Raw genomic sequence first — 21,492 nt, 5'->3', positions numbered from 1 at the left:
AAGTAATGAAATGGCTTTAAGTCTTCAGTAGTATAAAGATGGACTGGAATCAACATCTTTTTCTAACCTTATATTATCAGAAGGTTAATATAACCTTATTATTTACCTTGCTGATATTTTAAAATAATTCATGGTAGGGTCAGTTATATTGTAATGGCAGAAGTTTCTATGTAATGAAATTTGTAAATGTATATCATACTAAAATTTTAGTTTTTATTGATCAAATATATCAATTATCTTTTTCTTCCCAAATCCAAGAATATATGAAAATTAATATATGATTGTTAAACTAAACACCATACACAAAATTTTATTGGAATATTTTATTTACATTTTATATTTAAAGAGAATCAATACAAATCAGGACATATTTACAGCATTTCAAATCAGTGTACAAGAATGCAATGGTTTCATCTGTTCTACATTTAGCAAACAAAAAAAATACATGTCTGTTCTGCTTTTGCCTAAATTTTGCTGGAATCTGCACTGGAAACAAAATTCTAAAACCACAGATAAGCCACAAAATACAAATAAAGTGCATTTTTTTAATAGCTCTATTTAACTTTGGTGGATGAAGCTTCTAACACTATATTAAGGCACCTGGAATTCTCTCCCCTCCCTCAATTCTTTTTCAAACACCAAGAAATTGCATTCACAAAATTTATAGCTACATGGACAGAATTTTAGTTTACCTAATGTAATTTTAGCCCATTTAAGTAAAATGTAAACTCAATTTTTAAAGTCAACATTATTTGGAAAACATCTTCTGCAGACTATTTCTATAGACTAATTCATATACAAAGATCAATTACCAATTTTTGTGTGACTTGTCATTTTTAATTAGTATGATAATTTATATACTCTGCATTTGAAAATTCCATTAGTAAAGTCTGAGAAATAGTTATATAGCAGTTTTGTAAAGAAACTTTTTGTCTACAATTTTGTGCCAAATTAGTGTCACTAATATACCAACTAATCCAGTCCAGTCCATATTCCCTGATAAACTATGCTCAACACTTACATGAAGTACATTTAGCCTAATTTTAAAAAACAAGAATAGTTAAAATAATTGTTTTGTTTAATCTTGTTCTATCAACTTAATGTAGCTTAATTAGACATTTCATGAAGTATTAGCCTAAGTTTGCATTGCTTTTTACAATACAATTCCAGATCAATATAAGCACCTGGAGAAAAACCCTGACACATATAGCCCAAGCTAAAGTAGTAGATTTTTAATTAATATAACATCATAAAATAAAATAATTATAGCTACTTCACATTTTAAATCAACATGTTTTTATAAGAAAACTGTTATAAATGAAAAACATGACTACTTGAAGAGAGTTTTGAATGTTTAAAAATCTTGCTATCACTATTGGGAGGAAACTAGCCTATGAAAAACATTATAATGAGTTTATGAAAAAAAGTTAATAGGTTAAATATTTTAAGCTACTTAATTATAGCATAATATTAGTCATCTCAGCACTTTCAATAATCATTCTTACTTTCTTAAATTTATCCAGTTCATTAATAGCAAACTAGGCCCCGATTGGCAGTTCTGTTATTACTAAAGGTTCAAGTTTCCTATTGACACAGATTTTATGATTTAATTTCTCGAACAGCAGTCTCTTGATCAGGAGTTTCATCTTCTTCAAAGGTTGGGTTGTCAACATGAGGAACAACATCCACTGCCACAGAACTTGCTTCATGGTTTACCAGCTGTAGATTTTCATCTTTAGAAAGAAATAACAATTTTAGGATTATTTTAACCCTCTCTTCTTTCAGACAAAAATCAACACTCATGTCTAAGAAGCTTTTCTTGTCTAATTTAATAATACTCTGATCATTACACTTATTCTCTGTTCCTTTAATAATTATATGATTTCTGCTATGTTTTACTTAAAGCACCTAGGGCATTATTATATTAATTTACAATTATCTTTTTTTTAAATTCACATGTGTGCTTACTTCTGCCTAGATTACCCATTAAGAGCAAAAGTTATGTCTTCCATTTCTTTTCTGTCCTAAATATAACAGTTCTTAAACTGAGCTTCACATTTCAATCACCTGGACACTTTATTTATTTATTTATTTATATAATTACAGTGATGTTTTTATTTATTTTACTAGAGCCCCAGTGCACGAAATTCGTGCATTCAGGAGTGGGGGTGTCTCTCAGACCAGCCTGCACGCTCTCGCAGTCCAGGAGCCCTTGGGGGATGTACGACTGATAGCTTAGGCCTGCCAGAGGTGAGCCCAGCTTCTGTCTGAGTGGCGCTCCCTGTGGGAGCGCACTGACCACAAGGGGGCAGCTCCTGCAATGAGCGTCTGCCCCCTGGTGGTCAGTGCGCATGATAGCGACCAGTCATTCCGTCATTCAGTCGATTTGCATATTAGCCTTTTATTATATAGGATTTATTTTTTAAAATCTTTATTGTTGAAAGTATTACATATGTCCACCTTTTTTTCCATCGACCCCATCCAACCCACCCCAGGCCCTCACCCCAGGCCCTCTCTACCCCACTGTCTGTGTCCATGGGTTATGCATATATGCATACAAGGTCTTTGATTGATTACCTCTCACCCACCCTCCCCCACCTTCCCTCTGGGATTCCACACTGTTTTCCATGCTTCCATGTCTCTGGATCCACTCCATTCATCAGTTTATTTTGTTACTTAGATTCCACATATGAGTGAGATCATGTGATCCTTGTCTTTCTCTGACTGACTTATTTCACTTAGCATGATACTCTCCATGTTGTCTCAAAGGGTAAGAAATTCTTCTCCTTTACTGCTGCATAGTATTCCATGGTATAAATGTACCACAGCTTTTTTATCCACTCATCTACTAATGGGCATTTGGGCTGTTTCCAGATCTTAGCTATTGTAAACTCACCTGAACACTTTAAACAACAACAACCAGGAAGTTTGGGAGAGTGCCCAGAATGGAATGCAAATGGTAACAAATTAACTATCTATCTATCTATCTATCTATCTATCTATCTATCTATCTATCATCTATCTATCTATCTATCTATCTATCTATCTATCTATCTATCTATCTATAAAACCCTAATATGCAAATAGACTGAAGAGCGGAAAAACTGGTTGCTATAACGTGTTCTGACCACCAGGGGGTGCGTGTGGAACATGGCGGACATAGGCAGCAGGCGGCAGAGCAGAACATGACGGGCATTGGCTGCAGCAGGATGGTGGAGCAGGTGAGCGAGAGCGCCAGACAAAGGTGGGACACCGGTTGCTGTCATCAAGGCAAGCCTCTGGTGGTTACTGAAAATTCTTTGCTCCCATGTGGCGCGGTCCCGCCTGGCACTCGCACATGCTGCTGGTGCCAGCCCCGCTTGCACCTGCTGCCAGCGCTTGGCACTGGCCCCAATTGCTCAGCGCTGTCAGTGGGTGTGAGTGGCGGCTGCTGGCCCTGATTGCCCCTCGGGACTTCTCCACCTCCCCCTGCTCCTGAGGGGCAATTGGGGCAGCAGCCGCTGCTCGCACCCTCTGATGACGCCGGCCCCACTCACACCTGCTGTTGGCACCAGCCCCAATTGCTCCATGGTGTCAGCAGGTGTGACAGGGCTGGTGCCATCAGTGTGTGGGAGCGGCGGTGGCAGGAGCGGGGCTGCTGGCAGACAGGGGACCAGGGGCCGCAGTGGGAGGGGCCGGGTGGGGGTGTGGAGGATGGGCCAAGACCTGCCCCTGTGCTCACTGCAGCCTCGCAGCCCACAGTTCCTTTCAAGGTGCACGAATTAGTGCACTGGGCCCCTAGTAATTATATAACAGATGAAATACATAATCATCCTGAAGATAGTGGAGAAGAAAAGAATTAAGTAACATTGGAAAACAGTATTTTGACTATATCCTATAAGGCTAGAAACAAAAATAACTACACACTAGTTAGTGAAAAAGTTTTTCACAGGATTGTGAGTTAGCAATATTGAAACTATTTTTGTGTGTTCTAGGATTGAACAAATAAGTAAATATATTGTAGATAATGAGAGCCAGGTTTCTCACTGTCAGAGAAAGAAACTACAAATAGAGAAAGAGGAAGGCTAAAATAAACTCTGGGGTGCTGGCTTGGATATATCATTATGAGCTCACTGTGTTTCAGATGGATAGATAGATGAATAGATGCACAAAATGTGTGCATATATTTGCATGAGTACATATTTAACAGTTTTGTTCATTAAAAGGGTCAATATCAATGACACTCCAGTAGCAACGAGCATAACTAGTGCCCAGATCTTGGTTTCAAAATATTGTTCTCCAATAAAAAGCCCCTGGAAGAAATGGCTGATTCTAAGGCTAGGGCAAAGAGAGTATAAGATTAATCTAGATTTTAACCTAGGATTAGCAAATGGTCTGTGAGCCAAATCCATAGCTAAGAGTGGTTTCATATTTTTAAAAGGTTGTAAGACAAACAAAAATGCAACAGAGACTTACGGCCTTCGAAGCCTAAAATATTTACTACCTAGCCCTTTACAGAAAAAGTTTGCCAATCCCTGGTGTAGAACATCTTGTAGTGCCAGAAAGTAAGTGCTCAAAAACACACAAAAAAGATGGGGCATGTTGAAAGAAAACAGAAAACAACTTCAGAGAGTTCTCAATGACCAAATCTAGGACAATCTAAGCAATTAATAGATCATGAGAATAATATTATAGAAGAAAAGAAATATCTACAAATCCATGATATTATAAATAATTGAATAAGAAATGGAAAAAGGGATAGCTATTCCTTAAAAATGAAGCTTAATTAATGTAGGGAGAAGGATGGAAATAAAAAAAAAATCACCATTGGCACACACTTCAGTAATAATTATTGCAAGAAGCACCAGTTATTGCTAAAATTAGTGGGTAAAAGTATGATGAGCAAGGATATTTTCAAGTGTCTCTCTATACAATAATTAATAATTACAAAGGGCAAAACACTAACTTTAAGAGGAGAAGCTTGACAGACACCACCCTTAACCAATTGAGCAAAGTTCAAACTATCAGTAATAAGACATGGATATCATGTGACTCATTATATGATATAAGGCAGAAAAGGGCACATCATTTCTGTGGTATTCTTGCCTAAAATAGAAAAGGACAATGAACATATTCAACATAGTATTGGAAGTCATAGCCAAAGCAATTAGTCAAGAAAATGAATAAAAGCCCTCAAAATCAAAAAGGAAGAAATAAAACTGTCTGTTTCCAGATGACATGACCTTATATAAATAAAATACTAAAGATTCCACCAAAAGACTATTAGAACTAATTTTTTCAGTATAGTTTCAGGATATAAAAGCAACATACAAAAACCATTAGTATATTTCCATACACTAACAATGAAATACCTGAAAGAGAATTAAAGAAAATTCCATTTACAATAGGATTATCAATTTATCAAAAACAATAAAATAGTTATGAATTAATTTAACCAAAGAAGTGAAAAATCTATACAATGAAAATTATAAAACATTGATGAACAATATGGAGGAAGACACAGATAAATGGAAACATCCCATGTTCATGGATCATAACAATTACTATTGTTAAAATGCCCATACTGCACAAAGCCATCTATAGATTCAATATGCTCCCTATGAAAATTCCAATGGCATTTTTCACAGGAATATAAAGAAAATCCTAAATTTCAAATGCAAACATAAAACACCCCAGATGGCATAAGCAACAAAGTGTAAGGCATCACACTCCTGATTTCAAACTATACTACAAAGCTATAGTAATCAAAACAGTCTGGTACTGGCATAAAAACGGAAGCATAGATTAATGGATCAGAATTGAGAGCCTAGAAATAAACCCAGGCATATGCAGTCAACTTATTTTTTATAAGGGAGCCAAGAACACTCAATGGGGAGAACATAGTCTTTTCAATAAATGGTATTAGGTAAACTGTATATTCACATGCAGTAGAATAAAACTGGACTCCTACCTTACACCACTCCCCAAAATGAACTAAAAATGGATTAAAGACTTAAACATGAGAACTAAAACCCTAAAACTCCTAGAAGAAAACATAGGGGAAAAGCTCCTTGACATTGATCTCGCAACAATTTTTTGGCTATGACACCAAAGCACAAGCAACAAAAGCAAAAATCAACAAGTGGTAATATAACAAACTAAAAAGCTTCTGCACAGCAAAATAAACAATAGAATGAAAAGGCAACTTACAGAATGGGAGAAAATGTTTGCAAACCATATATTACATTAGGTGTTAATATCCAAATATATAATGAACTCATACAGCTCAATAGCAAAAAAAAAAAAAAAACACAAAAAACCCCAAAACTAAAAACAAAAACCCTCAAATCCAATTAAAACATGGACAGAGGAACTGAATAGATATTATTCCAAATACATATATACAAATGGCCAACAATTACATAAAAAAAATGCTCCACATCACTAACCATCAGAGAAATGCAAATCAAAACCAAAATGAGATATCGTCTCACACTTGGTAGAATAGCTATTATCAAAATGACAGGAGATGAGTGTTGGTGAGGATATAGGAAAAAGAAAACCTGCCCTGATCGGGTGTCTTCGTTGGTTGGTGCATCATGAACCAGAGTTGTGGGTTTGATCCTCGGTCAGGGCACATACAATAATCAACCAATGAATGCATACTAGTAAATAAGTGTAAAAACAAATCGAAGTCTCTTCCTTTCTAAAAAAGTCAATAAATAAATTTTAAAAAATCTTTTTAAAAAAAGAAAGAAAACCTTAGTGCACTGTTGGTGGTAGTGTAAAGTCACTATGGAAACAGAAACAGTATTGGGTTTCCTCAAAATATTAAAAAGATAACTACCACATGATCCAGCAGTTCTACTTCTGGTTATATATCAAAAGGAAATTACATCACTATCTTGAAGAGATAGCTGCATTTCCATGTTAACTGCAGCATTATTCACAATAGCCAAGACATGAATACAACCTAAGGTTCACTGACAGATGAATGGATAAAGAAAATATGATTATATATACAGAGTATTTATTATTCAGCCATGAGCGATAAGGAAATCCTCACATTACATCAACATGGATAGACCTGGAGAACACTGTGCTAAATGAAGTAAGCCAGACAAAGAAAGACAAATACTACATGAACTCCCTTATATATGGAATCTGAAAGAAAAAAAAAAAAAAGCCGAACTCATCGAAACAGAGAGTATGTTGGTAGTTGCCAGGGTGGGGAAATGTTGGTCAAAGTGTGGAAACTTCCAGTTATAAAATTAATAAGTTCTGGGGATCTAATGTACAAAGTGGTGACTATACTTCACAATACTGTATTATGGACAGAAACCAAGATGATGGCATAGGTAAACACCTAAACTGCTGCCTCGCACAGCAATTTCAAAACTACAAGTAAAAGACAAAACGGACACCATCCAGAACCACAGGAAGGCTGGCTGAGTGGAAATTCTACAACTAGAAGGAAAGAGAGGGACACATGGAGACTCAGAGGAGCTGCAAAAGGCTGAGGTACAGAGACGTGCACACGGAGAGGACTGGCAGCTGAGTGCATGGCTGGCTTTCTCAAGCGGGAGGGAGACAGAAGCTCCCGACTGCATGGAACTCCAGTTCAGGGCGAGACCCTGGGGACCCAGACTCATACGGGGGGAATCTGGACTGTCAGGAAAAGAGAAAAGCACACTGAGACTCAGGGGAGCTGCGAAAGGCATAGGTCCGGGGGCGCGATCGCGCGCAGAGAGGACTGACTGCTGAGTGCGCAGCTGGCTTTCTCAAGCGGGAGGGAGACGGAAGCTCCCGACTGCACTGAACTCCAGGTCCAGGTGAAACTTTGGGAACCCAGACTCATTCGGGGAGAAACTGGACTGTCTGGCAGCAGGAGAAACTCGAGGGCGGCTTTCTCCCAGAGGTGCTTGCAGCGATTGCCGAGGGACACTGAAAACCACAGGCCTCATAGGGCAGGGCTGATGGGAAGCCAAGGCTGTCTGCTCCACCCTGAGACTTCGCCCCATCCAAGCTGAGCACAGAGGCTTTTGTAATTTTGCAAGTCTTGTCTCATAAGGGTGTCTCCAGCACAGAAGTTCTCCCAGCGTAGACACAGGTGATCCTCACAGCCAATTGGCCTGGAGGTCAATTCCTCCCTGTGATACCAACAACAATCAAGACTTAACTACAACAAGGCTGTGCACACAGTCCACAAAGGGGTGCACCAAGAGTGTTCACCTCAGGTAACTGGGGAGGCTGAACCACTAGGCCCTATAGGACATCTAGCACACAAAGCTACTCTACCAACTCAGGGAAGCAGCCAAAATGTGGGACAAAGAAACAGATCACAAATGAAAGAAATGGAGGAAAGCAAACAACTGGATATAGAGTTCAAAACCACGGTTATAAGGTTTTTCAAGAATTTCCTAGAAAAGGCTGATAAAATTATTGAGACCCTTGAGGATATGAAAAAAGACCAACTAGAAATTAAACATACACTGACTGAAATAAAAAATATTATACAGAGACCTAACAGCAGACTAGAGGAATGCAAGAATCAAGTCAAAGATTTGAAATACAAAGAAGCAAAAAACACTCAGCCGGAAAAGCAAAAAGAAAAAAGAATCCAAAAATATGAAGATAGTGGAAGGAGCCTCTGGGACAACCTCAAGCGTACCAACATCCGAATTATGGGGGTGCCAGAAGAAGAGAGAGAGCAAGATACTGAAAACCTATTTGAATAAATAATGACAGAAAACTTCCCCCACCAGGTGAAAGAAATAGACTTATAAGTCCAGGAGGCACAGAGAACCCCAAAAAAGAGGAATCCAAAGAGGACCACACCAAGACACATCATAATTAAAATGCCAAGAGCAAAAGACAAAGAGAGAATATTAAAAGCAGCAAGAGAAAAACAGTTAATTACCTACAAGGGAGCACCCATACGATTGTCAGCTGATTTCTCAACAGAAACTATGTAGGCCAGATGGGAGTGGCAAGAAATATTCAAAGTGATGAATAGCAAGAACCCACAACCAAGATTACTCTACCCAGCAAAGCTATCATTCAGAATTGAAGGTCAGATAAAGAGCTTCACAGATAAGAAAAAGCTAAAGGAGTTCATCACCACCAAACCAGTAATATATGAAAGGCTGAAAGGTATTCTTTAAGAAGAGGAAGAAGAAGAAAAAGGTAAAGATAAAAATTATGAACAACAAATGCATATCTATCAACAAGTGAATCTAAAAATCAAGTGAATAAAAAATCTGATGAATAAACTGGTGAATATAATAGAATCAGGGGCAGAGAAAGGGAGTGGACTGACAATTCTCAGGGGGAAAGGGGTGTGGGGGGTGTGGGAAGAGACTGGACAAAAATCGTACACCTATGGATGAGGACAGTCGGGAGTAGGTAAGGGCAGAGGGCGGGGTGGGAACCGGGTGGAGGGGAGCTATGGGGGGGGGGAAGGAACAATTGTAATAATCTGAACAATAAAAATTTATTAAATTAAAAAAATACTGTATTATGTATTTAAAAGTTGCTAAGGGAGTAGATACTAAATGTTTTCACCATACGCAAAAATTTTACAATTATGTGAGATGTTGGTTTTCTTAAGTAACATGAATGTGGTAATCATTTTGCAATATACAGGTGTATCAAATCATTATGTTGCACACCTTAAACTTACACAATGTTATACAATATATTAAGTATGTATATGTATATCTCAATAAGTCTGGGGGGTGGGGAAAGAATAAAAAAAGGTAAGGGAATGTGTGATCCTTGGAAAGTAAAAGAACATTATTGGGTCAATTGATGAAATTTGAGTAACATCTACAGTTTAGTTAATATTTTATCAGTTAATTGCCTGGTTTTGATCATTGCATATGGTTATATAAAATGTTAACATTTGGAAAAGTTGGGTGACAGGTATATGGGCATTCTTTGTACTATTTTAAACCTTTTTTGTCAGCTTGAAATTATTTCAAATTAAAATTAATAAAATTTAAAAACCTGTATTGGTCCTCACCCCTCATGGATTCTGATTTAACCATTCTGGGGTAGAGCCCAGTCATCAGTAATGTTTAAAGTATCTTTGGGTGATTCCAATGTATAGTTAGGTTTAAGAACTAACACCCTTATTCAGTGGTTCTCAAAGTGTGGTCCCTGGACTAGCAGCATCTGTATCACCTGGAAACTTACTAGAAATAAAAACTCTCAGGTCCCACCCAAGATCTACTCAGTCAGAAACTGGTGGTAGCCCTGATTTTTCAGCAAGCCCTCCAGGTGACTTGATGCATGCTTAAGGTTGAAAACCAGTGCTCTAATAGAACTTAGCATAATGATTGGACATGCAGACATAAATTAATCAATTGCATGTTTACAAAGTTATTTAAATCAACTATCAATATAATAATCAATGGTTAATAGGCAAGATACCCAAACTAGTAATACATAATCACATATAAAATTAAATCTAGGCTTGGCCAGTGTTGCTCAGTGGTTGAGTGTCAACCTATGAACCAAGAGGTCACAGTTTGATTCCTGGTCAGATCACATGCCTGGGTTGCGGGCTCAATCCCCAGAGGGGGGTGTGCAGGAGGCAGCTGATCAATGATTCTCATCATTGATATTTCTTTCTCTCTAACCCTCTCTCTTTCTCTCTGAAATCAATAAAAATATATTTAAAAAATTAAATTAAATCTATTCTAGGTGATTATTCACTCAACATTTATTTGTTTTGTGTCAGACTGTTAGTTGTGGATATAAACCAGCGAATAATAAGATACTGTCCGTATCCAAAGGAACTTTTGAAAGTTTTAATACAATTCAGTGCAATAAATGCGATAGAACTTGTATGGAAGCAGACATAGGACCACACATTAACATGGATAGACCTTGATGGATAGAAGTCAAGGGAGGCTTCTCAAAGAGAGGCATGTTTTAAAGGAGGAACAGGAGTTATACAGGGCTTCTCCAATTTTGGGAAGAGGAAGAGGGAAGAAATGGGCAGAGAGAAAATAGTGACTCAAGCTATGACTGTGAAATTAAGGTTGGAAATTAGGGAATTGGTTAGAGAAAAAGGATGTTGAATCAATAGAACAGGGGAGAGGGAAGAATCAAGGATTTCCCTAGTTTCAGGTTTGAGGCACCTGGGTGGGTGTTACTATCATTCATCCAGATGAAAAATAGAGGAGGCATATAGACCAATGGAATAGAATAGGGAACCCAGAAATCGACCCAAACCACTATGCTCAATTAATATTTGACAAAGGAGGCAAGAGCATACAATGGAGTCAAGACAGTCTCTTCAATAAATGGTGTTGGGAAAATTGGACAGATACATGCAAAAAAATGAAACTAGACCACCAACTTACACCATACACAAAAATAAACTCAAAATGGATAAAGGACTTAAACATAAGTCTGGAAACCATAAAAATATTAGAGGAATCCACAGGCAGCAAAATCTCAGACATATGCGGAAGCAATTTCTTCACCAATACAGCTCATAGGGCAATGAGAACTAAAGAGAAAATAAACAAATGGGACTGCATCAAAATAAAAAGTTTCTGCACAGCAAAAGAAACACCATCAACAGAAAAACAAGAAAACTCACTGCAGGGGAGAACATATTTGCCAATGTTATCACTGATAAGGTTTTAATCTCCAACATTTACAGGGAACTCATACAACTTAACAAAAGAAAGATAAACAACCCAATCAAAAAATGGGCAATGGATGTAAAGAGATACTTTTCGAAAGAGGACATAAGGAAGGCCAAGAGACATATGAAAACATGCTCAAAGTCACTAATCATCAGAGAGATGCAAATCAAAACAATAATGCGGTACCATCTCACACCTGTCAGAATGGCTATGATCAACAAATCAACAAATGACAAGTGCTGGTGAGGATGCGGAGAAAAAGGAACCCTCGTGCACTGCTGGTGGGAATGCAGACTGATGCAGCCACTGTGGAGAACAGTATGGAGTTTCCTCAAAAAACTAAAAATGGAACTCCCATTTGACCCAGTGATCCCTCTTCTAGGACTATATCCCAAGAAACTAGAAACACCAATCAGAAAGGATATATGCACCCCTATGTTCATAGCAGCACAATTTACAATAGCTAAGATTTGGAAACAGCCTAAGTGCCCATCAGCAGATAAGTGGATAGAAAAATGTGGTATATCTACACAATGGAATATTCTGCTGTAAAAAAGAAGGAATTCTTACCATTTACAACAGCATGGATGGACCTGGAGAGCATTATGCTAAGCGAAATAAGCCAGTCAGAGAAAGATAAATATCACATGATGTCACTCATTTGTGGAATATAATGAACAACATAAACGGATGAACAAAAACAGATCCAGAGACAGAGAAGCATCCATCAGACCGTCAAACCTCAGAGGAAAGGAATGGGAGGGCGGGGTTAAGGAGGAGAGACCAACCAAAGGACTTGTATGCATGCATATAAGCCTAACGAATGGACATAGACACCAAGGAAGTGAGGGCATTAGTGGCGGGGGATGGGGGGACAATGAGGGGATAAGGACACATATGTAATACCTTAATCAATAAAGAAAAAAAAAGAATAGAGGAAGAGGAGGAACATGGATCATCATTTCATTTGTTTCTCAAATTCCCTGCAAAAACTGTTGTGCTTACCATCCTCTCCCACCAGAACAGAGCACAAAAAAAGGTTGGAACTTTATAAAACAAGACTAGCAATAAACTGAGTTATCTTGTACACCCTCCTTTATCTTCACTGAATTCTATTACCACATAATTATGGGGACAAAAATCTCATAATCTCATCTGGGGCAAATATATAATGATTTCCTGTTATAGGCTGAATAATCCAGAGATTATTAAGATTCTTATGATGACGTTATGCTCTAGGATATGTCTGAAGATTAGATTACATGCAATAAAATGTTTACATTTGTATAATGTTCCTCCTGAGATCTTCAGAAATGGTATCTATGGCACTGATAAGACTACAGAGGACAAAGGTTTATGTCATAGGAAGCTGACATTTGGCATTTCACAAGTCATCTTGACATTTAGTTTTTCTTCTCCCTCTATGCCAGAGTTAGTTTATCTCTAAACTAGAGACCCGATGCATGAAAATAAGTGCAAGAGTAGGCCTTCCTTCCCCTGGCTGCTGGCAACAGCTTCCCTCCGGCACCCGGGACTCGGGCTGGTTCCCTCTGGCCACCCACAGGCACTGGGACCTGGACTGGCTTCTCTCCGCCCCGGCTTTGTCAGGAAGGATCCAGAATGATGTCCGGAAGACATCCGGTTTAATTAGCATATTACCCTTTAATTATAGATGAGGATTAAGTAAAAAAATTTCAAAAAAAAAAAAAGAAAAAAATTTCAAACCGTCAAAAACCATGAAAAAGTTGGAAGTTAAAATCAGGGAAAATATTTTGTATAGAGGTTTTCTAAGAAAAAAAGTCACTGAATTCCCTAAAATTTCTTTACTATTATGGTATTACTAAACTGCAATACTGATTCACATGAATTTTAATGAATAATATACAGTACTTTCCCCTTATCAACAGGGAATATGTTCCAAGACCTCCCAGTGGATGCCTGAACCTGTGGATAGTACAGAATTCTATATCTATTATGTTTTTTCCTAAGCATATATACGTATAATAAAGTTTAATTTATAAATTAGGCACAGTAAAAGATTAACAAATTAAGAATAAAATAAAAGTCAAATGAATGTGCTTTCTTAAAATATCTTATTGTACTGTACTCACCCTACCTGCAATGATGTGAGATGATACAATGCTATGTGATCAGTTGAAGTGAGGTGAATGACATAGGTATTGTGACATAGCATTAGGCTATTATAAGGATTGGTTGAACACAAGCACTGTAATACAGGGACAGTTGATTTGATAATTGAAGTGGCTACTAAGTGGCTAATGTGCAGGGAGCTTATACAGCACGTAAGATTTCATCACACTACTTTGAACGGCACACAGTGTAAAACTTATGAATTGCTTATTTCTGGAATTTTCCATTTAATATTTTCAGACTGTAGTTGATTGTAGGCAACTGAAACCTTGGAAAGCAAAAACAGGGATAAGGGGGCACTATTGTATTCAATTTTAGTTTCCAAGGTTTGTTCATTTCATTGTAAATAATCAACAGGTGGCAGCACATACTATTCTTAAGCAAAGTTTCAATCTGTGCAAAAGATGGGTTCTTGAGAACTTGTATACAAATCAAGCTTTTGTAAATTGAACTCTATTTTTATCATTTAAGAACTCCTTTCTTAACTGCTGATTGGTTTGCAATAAACAATGGCTTATAAAATTTAAAGTTTTCCCCTAGCCTCTGTAAATTAACAAGCCAACACTTAAATGCATCAGAAAGAAGCTTCCCAATAAATCTTTTTCTTCTCTAATTCCCACTCCTGAGGTATTTCATCTACTTCAGGTTCATTTGAATATATGTATATTAAGCTAAGGAAGGGATGCATCCTGCAGTGCATTGTTGTTCATAGAAAAATATCTGAAATGTATTAATGGATGAATGAAACAAATGCTAAGAACCACAAGGTATCATTTGTGGGGCACTTGACCCTCAGCATGGTGCTTACTTGCTGACTGCACATGTTCCTCCAAATGTGGTTCATCTGCTCCCTGAACTGAAGCATATCCAGATGATGCAGTCTCACTGCGATTATCCTCTTCATGAGGCGAGGCACTATTAGATGTTTCATTGGATACAGGGACTTGCAAAGATACTGATCCATCTTCAATATCCACCTTTGGAAAACATTTGAACAAATTAAAAGACTCAGAGTACATGCTCTTCTTTGACATATCATACAAAGTTTATTCATAGGTGACTTATTACAGCAATGGTTTTTCTTTTAAATATATTTTTATTGATTTCAGAGAGGAATGAAGAGGGAGAGAGAAACATCAATGATGAGAGAGAATCAATAATCGGCTGACTCCTGCATACCCCATACTGCGAACCCAGAAATTGAGTCCATAACCCTGCCCTGTATCCAATGCCCTGACCTGGAATTGAACCTTGACCTCCTGGCTCAACTACTGAGCCATGCCGGCTGGGCTATAGCAATGCTTTTAACCTTTAAAACCTATAATCCCTTTTAATAATCACAAAAATCTCTTGCTGGTCCCAGCCAGAGCAGTTGGAGTAATTGGGTCCATCAATGGGGCAAAAGATATTACAAGCAGATTGTCATCACACCTGACATATTCATCTGGGTGATCCCAGTACCTCATAATACAATGCCTGGTACAAGGTAGGCAATAAAAAAATATTATGCTGGTCTTCGGGGAATTGAGAATTACTGTATTATCTATCTCCTCAAATCAGGACGATTTTGTTGAGTTTGACTTTCTGTTGTGTGTACTGTGGAAGAGGTAGTTTTTTTCATTTACCAAATATAATTATAATTTATTACTTATACTTTATGAAACTATACATGCTCATTTATCTACAAGTTTGGTTGCTATGGAATAGTAAGACAGTGAAAATGAGAGAGGGGTACTAGAAGCCAGTTGGCAGTTTATAAGAACATTACTTCAAATTCTGACCAAAAAATAAGTACATTTGAGAAAAGGGGGAAAGACAGAAAATGGAGGTAGTCCAACATGGCACTTTACTGTCACTATGATATAAATAGGTTCAATTTTTGGTATACCCTGTAAGTGTAGCACATTACATAGCTAAAAAATAAGGATGTTATTCTCCTGAAGCCCAGATACATAAATAATACATTGCTTGAGTTCCTTCATATAAGCAGTTTAGTAATGTTTACCTCAATTCCCAAAGCTTTGAGTATATCACATTTGCACATGGGGCAAGTCCTATGTTCTAACAGCCATGGATCAACACATGTCTTATGGAAAATATGGCTAATGAAGGAAAAAACAAATAATTTATCAGTTGTGAAATAGCAACAACACTTTGCCTAATGTACTAACAGGTTACCCTGTAATTTCACTTAGTCTTTTAACAGATCCTTTTTTTTTCTCTTTTAAACACACTATTACGGCAGCGATTTCCAACCTTTATTTTTTTTTATCTCATGGCACACATAAACTAGTTACTCAAATTCTGTGGCACACCAAAAAATATATGATTTTTTTTGCCAATCTGATAAAAAACTAGGTATAATTTTGATTCATTCATACCAGACAGCTATTGTGTTGGACGTTGTCATTTTTTATTTGACAATTTAAGGGAAAAGAAATCAGTGCCCCTGACTAAGTAGCCAGGTATTGCATGTTTTAAAAATTCTTGTGGCATGTGGGTTGAAAATAACCATATTACAGCATAAATATCAAGAAGGAGCCACAGAAGCAAAATTTGGAAATTTCATAATACAGTACTTTTTAATATAAAAGCCCTATTATTCTAGCTTCAAAAGAAATAGTTTTAATACTCATTATTTGAAAAATGGCTAAGACACTGCTGTCCTAAGACTTTGTTCAGTATTTCAGATCTTAATTATCTTGTCATTTCCTAACTGTAAAATGGTACGGTTGGTCATTCCCAATAATATAGTACAATACAGTATTGAATACAACATAGTGCTGATTCTTTAGGCAATGTGATACATGCTTAGAGCACCACTTTTTAGTAGCTAAAAGAAAGTGTGTTAAAAACAACTTTCAGGAGAGAGTTAATAAATAAAAAACCCCACAAAAGAATGAATTCTTACACATAGGTACTAATAAGTTGATGTTATGTTTTTTCCTTAATAGGACTGCTAGCATGAATTTAAATAATCTAGTCTTATCTAATAAAAGAGCAATATGCAAATTAACCATCACTCCGCTACACCCACAAGCCAATCAGGAGCAAGTATGCAAATTAACCCTACCAAGATGGCTGCAGCCACGAACAGAGCAGGACGGAGACTTGGGTTTCCCCGGCGATGGAGGAAGCCAAGCTTTCCGCACACTCTGGCAGGCCCAGGGCTCCGCTTAAGGCTACGAAGTTTCAATTATAGAAGATAAATTAACCCCAACAGAAATGGCGGCAGCCACGGAGCTGAAGAGAGCAGGAGGCTAGGGTTGCCCCCGGCGATGGAGGAAGCCAAGTTTCCACAGCCCTGGCCTGCTTTGGCCTCTGCTTAAGGATACAAAGTTTCAATTATAGAAGATACATAAATCCCAACAGAAATGGCTGCCCCCACGGAGTGAGCAGAAGGCTTGGCTCCACTCAAGGTTACAAAGTTTCAATTGTAGAAGATAAATAAATCCCAGATACCAGGGCCTCTGCTTGGGTCGCCGGGGGGCATGGCTGGCCTGCAAACCACCACAGGCCCCTCACCCAGGCCGCCCCACACCCTGATCCGGGACACCTTTCAGGGCAAACAAGCTGGCCCCCACCCATGCACCAGGCCTCTATCCTACCTAATAAAAGAGTAATATGCAGATTGACCATCACTCCAACACACAAGATGGCTGCCCCCATGTGGTCAAAGATCCTGCCCCCATGTTGACACAAGATGGCCACCATAAGATGGCCAGCAGGAAAGGGCAGTTGGGAGGGACCAGGCCTGCAAGGGAGGGCAGTTGTGGGCGATCAGGCCAACAGGGAAGGGCAGTTGGGAGGGACCAGGCCTGCAAGGGAGGGCAGTTGGGGGCGATCAAGCCTGCAGGAGAGGGCAGTTAGGGGTGACCAGGCCTGCAGGGGAGGGCAGTTAGGGGCACACAGGCTGGCAGGGGAGCAGTTAGGAATCAATCAGGCTGGCAGGGGAGTGGTTAGGGGGTGATCAGGCTGGCAGGCAGAAGCAGTTATGGGCAATCAGGAAGGCAGGCAGGTGAGCCGTTGGGAGCCAGCAGTCCTGGATTGTGAGAGGGATGTCCGACTGCCCATTTAGGCCCGATCCCACCAGTGGGATCGGGCCTAAATGGGCAGTCGGACATCCCTTGAGGGGTCCCAGATTGGAGAGGGTGCAGGCTGGGCTGAGGGACAACCCCGCCCCCGTGCATGAATTTCGTGCACTGGGCCTCTAGTATATATATAATTGTGGTGCTGACTAGGTTCTCAGTTTTATATGAAACTAGTGACCCGGTGCACGAAATTCGTGCACATTAAAAGGGGATTAATTAGAGGAAATAATTTAATATTGCTATTTGCCCTTTCTCTATAATAGAAGTGTCAGAGATGAAAGACAATTAGTAAAATGTATATGAAAACCTTCCTCCTGTCAGAGTATGGTGCTCACCACGGGACTCAGAGTCAAGTCCCTGCCCACCCACATGCACCTCAAAATTGTGTGAGACCCAGACCCGGCCGGCTCACCCCCATTGGGCTAGATCAGGGGTGGGCAAACTTTTTGACTCGAGGGCCACAATGGGTTCTTAAACTGGACTGGAGGGCCGGAACAAAAGCATGGATGGAGTGTTTGTGTGAACTAATGTAAATTCAAAGTAAAGGAGTGGAGGGGAGAGCAAGAGAACCGGATAGAACAGCCAGATCCGGCCTGCGGGCCGCAGTTTGCCCAAGGCTGGGCTAGATCCAGACCCAGCCAGTCCCACCCTTGTCAAGGCCTGCTGGGCAGGGGGCCTAGCTTCAGGTTCCCTGGCCCAGCGCCAGGATGGGGGGCATGGCCTGAGGTCCCCCAGCCCAGACCAGGACAGGGGGCGTGCCTTGAGGTACTATGTGGAGCCCCACCAGGTGGGGGACACGGCCTGAGATCCCCTGTCAAGCTCTGTCAGGTGGGGGGGTGTAGCCTCAGTTCCTCAGTCAAGCCCCACCAGTGGGGAGGGGCGCAACCTCAGGCCCCCCATCAAGCCCTGCTAGGCAGGGGTGCGGCCTGAGTTCCCCCGACCAAGCACTGGGGGTGCACCTTGAGGTCCCCTATGAAGCCCTTCTGGGTGGGGGGCACGGCTTGAGGTCCCCTGTCAAGCCCAGCCAAGCAGGGGGGCGCAGCCTCAGGTCCCCTGGCCCGGTGCTGGGGCGTGGGGCACAGCCTGAGGTCCCCTGTCAAGCCCTGCTGGGCTGGGGGTGCGGTCTGAGGTCCCCTGGCCTGGTACCGGGGTGGAGGGCACGGCCTGAAGTCCCCTGTCAAGCCCCACCTGGTGGGGGCATAGCCTGAGGTCCCCCGGCCTGGCGCTGGGGCAGGGGGAGCAGCCTGAGGTCCCCTAGCCCAGCACCAGGACAGGAAGCGCACCTTGAGGTCCCCCGTCAAGCCCTGCCAGGTGGGGGGCGCGGCTTGAGGTCCCCTGGCCTGGCACTGGGGCGGGGGTTGTGGCCTGAGGTCCCCCAGCCTGACGCCAGGGCAGGGGGGCGAGGCCTGAGATCCCCTGTCAAGCTCTGCCAGGTTGGGGGCGCAGCCTGAGGTCCCCTGTCAAGTCCCACGGGGGCAGGGGAGGGCATAGCCTCAGGTCCCTGCTGATTGCTTGTTAAGGCTCCTTAAGGGAACTTGGCCTCAGCTGTGGGTGCAGCCATCTTTGTGATGGAGTGATGGTCAATTAGCATATTCCCTCTTTATTAGATAGGACTAGAGGCCCGGTGCATGAAAATTCATGCACTGGAGGGGGGATCCCTCAGCCTGGCTTGCCCCCTCTCACAGTCTGGGAGCCCTCAGGGGCAGTAGGTGACCCAGCGATCAGGGGAAGGCTACATCCCATCACACCTCTGCTGTTGCCACTGCCAACAGCGCAAGCCTTGGATGGCCCTGGTTACCTGAGTTTCAGGCGGCCCTGGGCAGCTGGGCAGCCGCCTTCTGAGGCTTGCCTGTGCCTCGGGCTGGCCCTGGGCAGCTGAGGGGCTGAGGGGACTGGGGGACTCTGGAGGCAGGCCGCTCCACACACCTGCCGCCCCAGTGGGGCTGAGGGGACTGGGCGCAGCCATCTTGTGGCTGTGGGCACCGCCATCTTTGAGGGCGTGGCAGTCAATTAGCATATTCCCTCCTTATTGGCTGTGGGCGCCGCCATCTTTGAGGGCAGGGCAGTCAATTAGCATATTCCCTCCTTATTGGCTGTGGGCACCACCATCTTTGTGATTGTGTGAGGGTTAATTATCATATTCCCTCTTTATTGGATAGGACTAGTTTACAAATTTTACCAAATTATGGAAACTTTATATAATTAGCCATATACCAATTTCAATAATATTAAAAATAAAGCATTCTCCTATATTTAAATGAAAATAACAAAATAAATACTTTATTTACATCAATTTGGAAACATTCAAAATAGTTTCCCCCATTACAATCATTTTTGTAAATCAGCCATTCTTATTGATGATATAAATGAAAATCAAACTTACTTGCAGGTTAAGATGCGCACTAAATCATTTGGTTTATACAATTCAATACACACAGCACAACTATCTCCATCAGGACCAATTTCCTATGGGCAAATAGTTATTGTTACTCTAATGGATAAGAAACAATACATTAAACTACAGAGCAAGATCAGAATATACATGTCTTAAATTGCATAAATTCCTACAGAAAAAGAACATCATATCACTAAATGACTATGTCTAATAAGCAATTTAAAATTATTTACACTTAATTAGAATCTTTAAAAAGTCAAACTTATAGAAACAGAGAGTAGAAACATGGTTGCCAGGGACTGGAGGTGGAGGAAATTGAAAGAAGTTGGTAAAAGGGTACAAACTTTCAGCTATAGGTCTGAGGATCTGATATAAAACATGGTGATTACAACTGATTACACTGCATTACATAATTGAAATTTAAAATAAAATTATTTAGACTTAAAAATATAAAAGCATAAAGTTATCTTAAAGGGGAATAGGACAAAGAAAAACATGGAACACTTATTTAAACATTTTTCCTAGATTTACAAAATGCCATTTGTACAATTCTTTAGCTATGTTGTCACATTTATTTATTTTTATTATTATTTTTTAATCCTCACCCGAGAATATTTTTCCAGTGATTTTTTAGAGAGAATGGAAGCGAGAAAGACAAAGAAATATCGATGTGAGAGAAACAAATCAATTGGTTGCCTCCTGCATGAGCCCTGACCAGGGTCCGGGCTGGAGAGGAACCTGCAACTGAGGTACCTGCCCTTGACCAGAATCGAACCTGCAACCCTTTGGTCCACAGGCCCATACTCTATCCACTGAGCCAAACCGGCCAGGGCAATTTAAAGAAAATTAAGATATAATTCACATACAGTAAAATTCACTCTTTTTAGTATGCAGTTTTGCAAGTTTAGACAAACATGCCACTTAATCGCCACCAAAAAAATATAAAATAGTTTTATTACCTTAACAAATTCCTCTCTATTTCTTTGTAGTTACCTCTCCTTTTACCCCCACCCTCTGGCAATCACTGATCTGTTTTCAGTTCCTATACTTTTGGCTTTTCTAGAATTTCATATAAATGGACTCCTGCATTTGAGTCTGATTTCTTTCACTTAACATAATGCATTTGTGATTCATCCATATTGTTGTGTGTATTGGTAGGGTCCGCTCCCTTTATATTGCTAAACAGTATTCTGGGATATCAATGTACCACAGT

At 40.1% G+C, this 21,492-nt stretch overlaps 1 protein-coding gene across 2 annotated transcripts in view; it reads right to left on the bottom strand.

The window, feature by feature from the left end:
* Positions 1-286: 286 nt before the first annotated feature.
* Positions 287-21,492, bottom strand: part of RNF128 (ring finger protein 128) — a gene marked incomplete at its 5' end in the record, with an annotated part of 144,850 nt that continues 123,644 nt past the window's right edge. Inside the window, 4 exons of one of the 2 annotated variants that reach the window (XM_080652933.1) lie at positions 287-1,733; positions 14,602-14,770; positions 15,799-15,895; positions 20,268-20,350. In XM_080652933.1, coding sequence (XP_080509059.1) covers positions 1,600-1,733; positions 14,602-14,770; positions 15,799-15,895; positions 20,268-20,350 — 483 coding nt within the window. In that variant the 3' untranslated portion in view covers positions 287-1,599. The remainder of the gene's footprint in view (positions 1,734-14,601; positions 14,771-15,798; positions 15,896-20,267; positions 20,351-21,492) is intronic. The other variant, XM_080652932.1, reaches the window with a different exon arrangement.

The sequence above is a fragment of the Plecotus auritus genome, assembly GCF_963455305.1.
Source record: "Plecotus auritus genome assembly, chromosome: X".
NCBI lineage: Eukaryota > Metazoa > Chordata > Mammalia > Chiroptera > Vespertilionidae > Plecotus > Plecotus auritus.
Note: the sequence above shows the minus strand (reverse complement) of the source record. Positions and strands in the feature narration are given on the sequence as shown.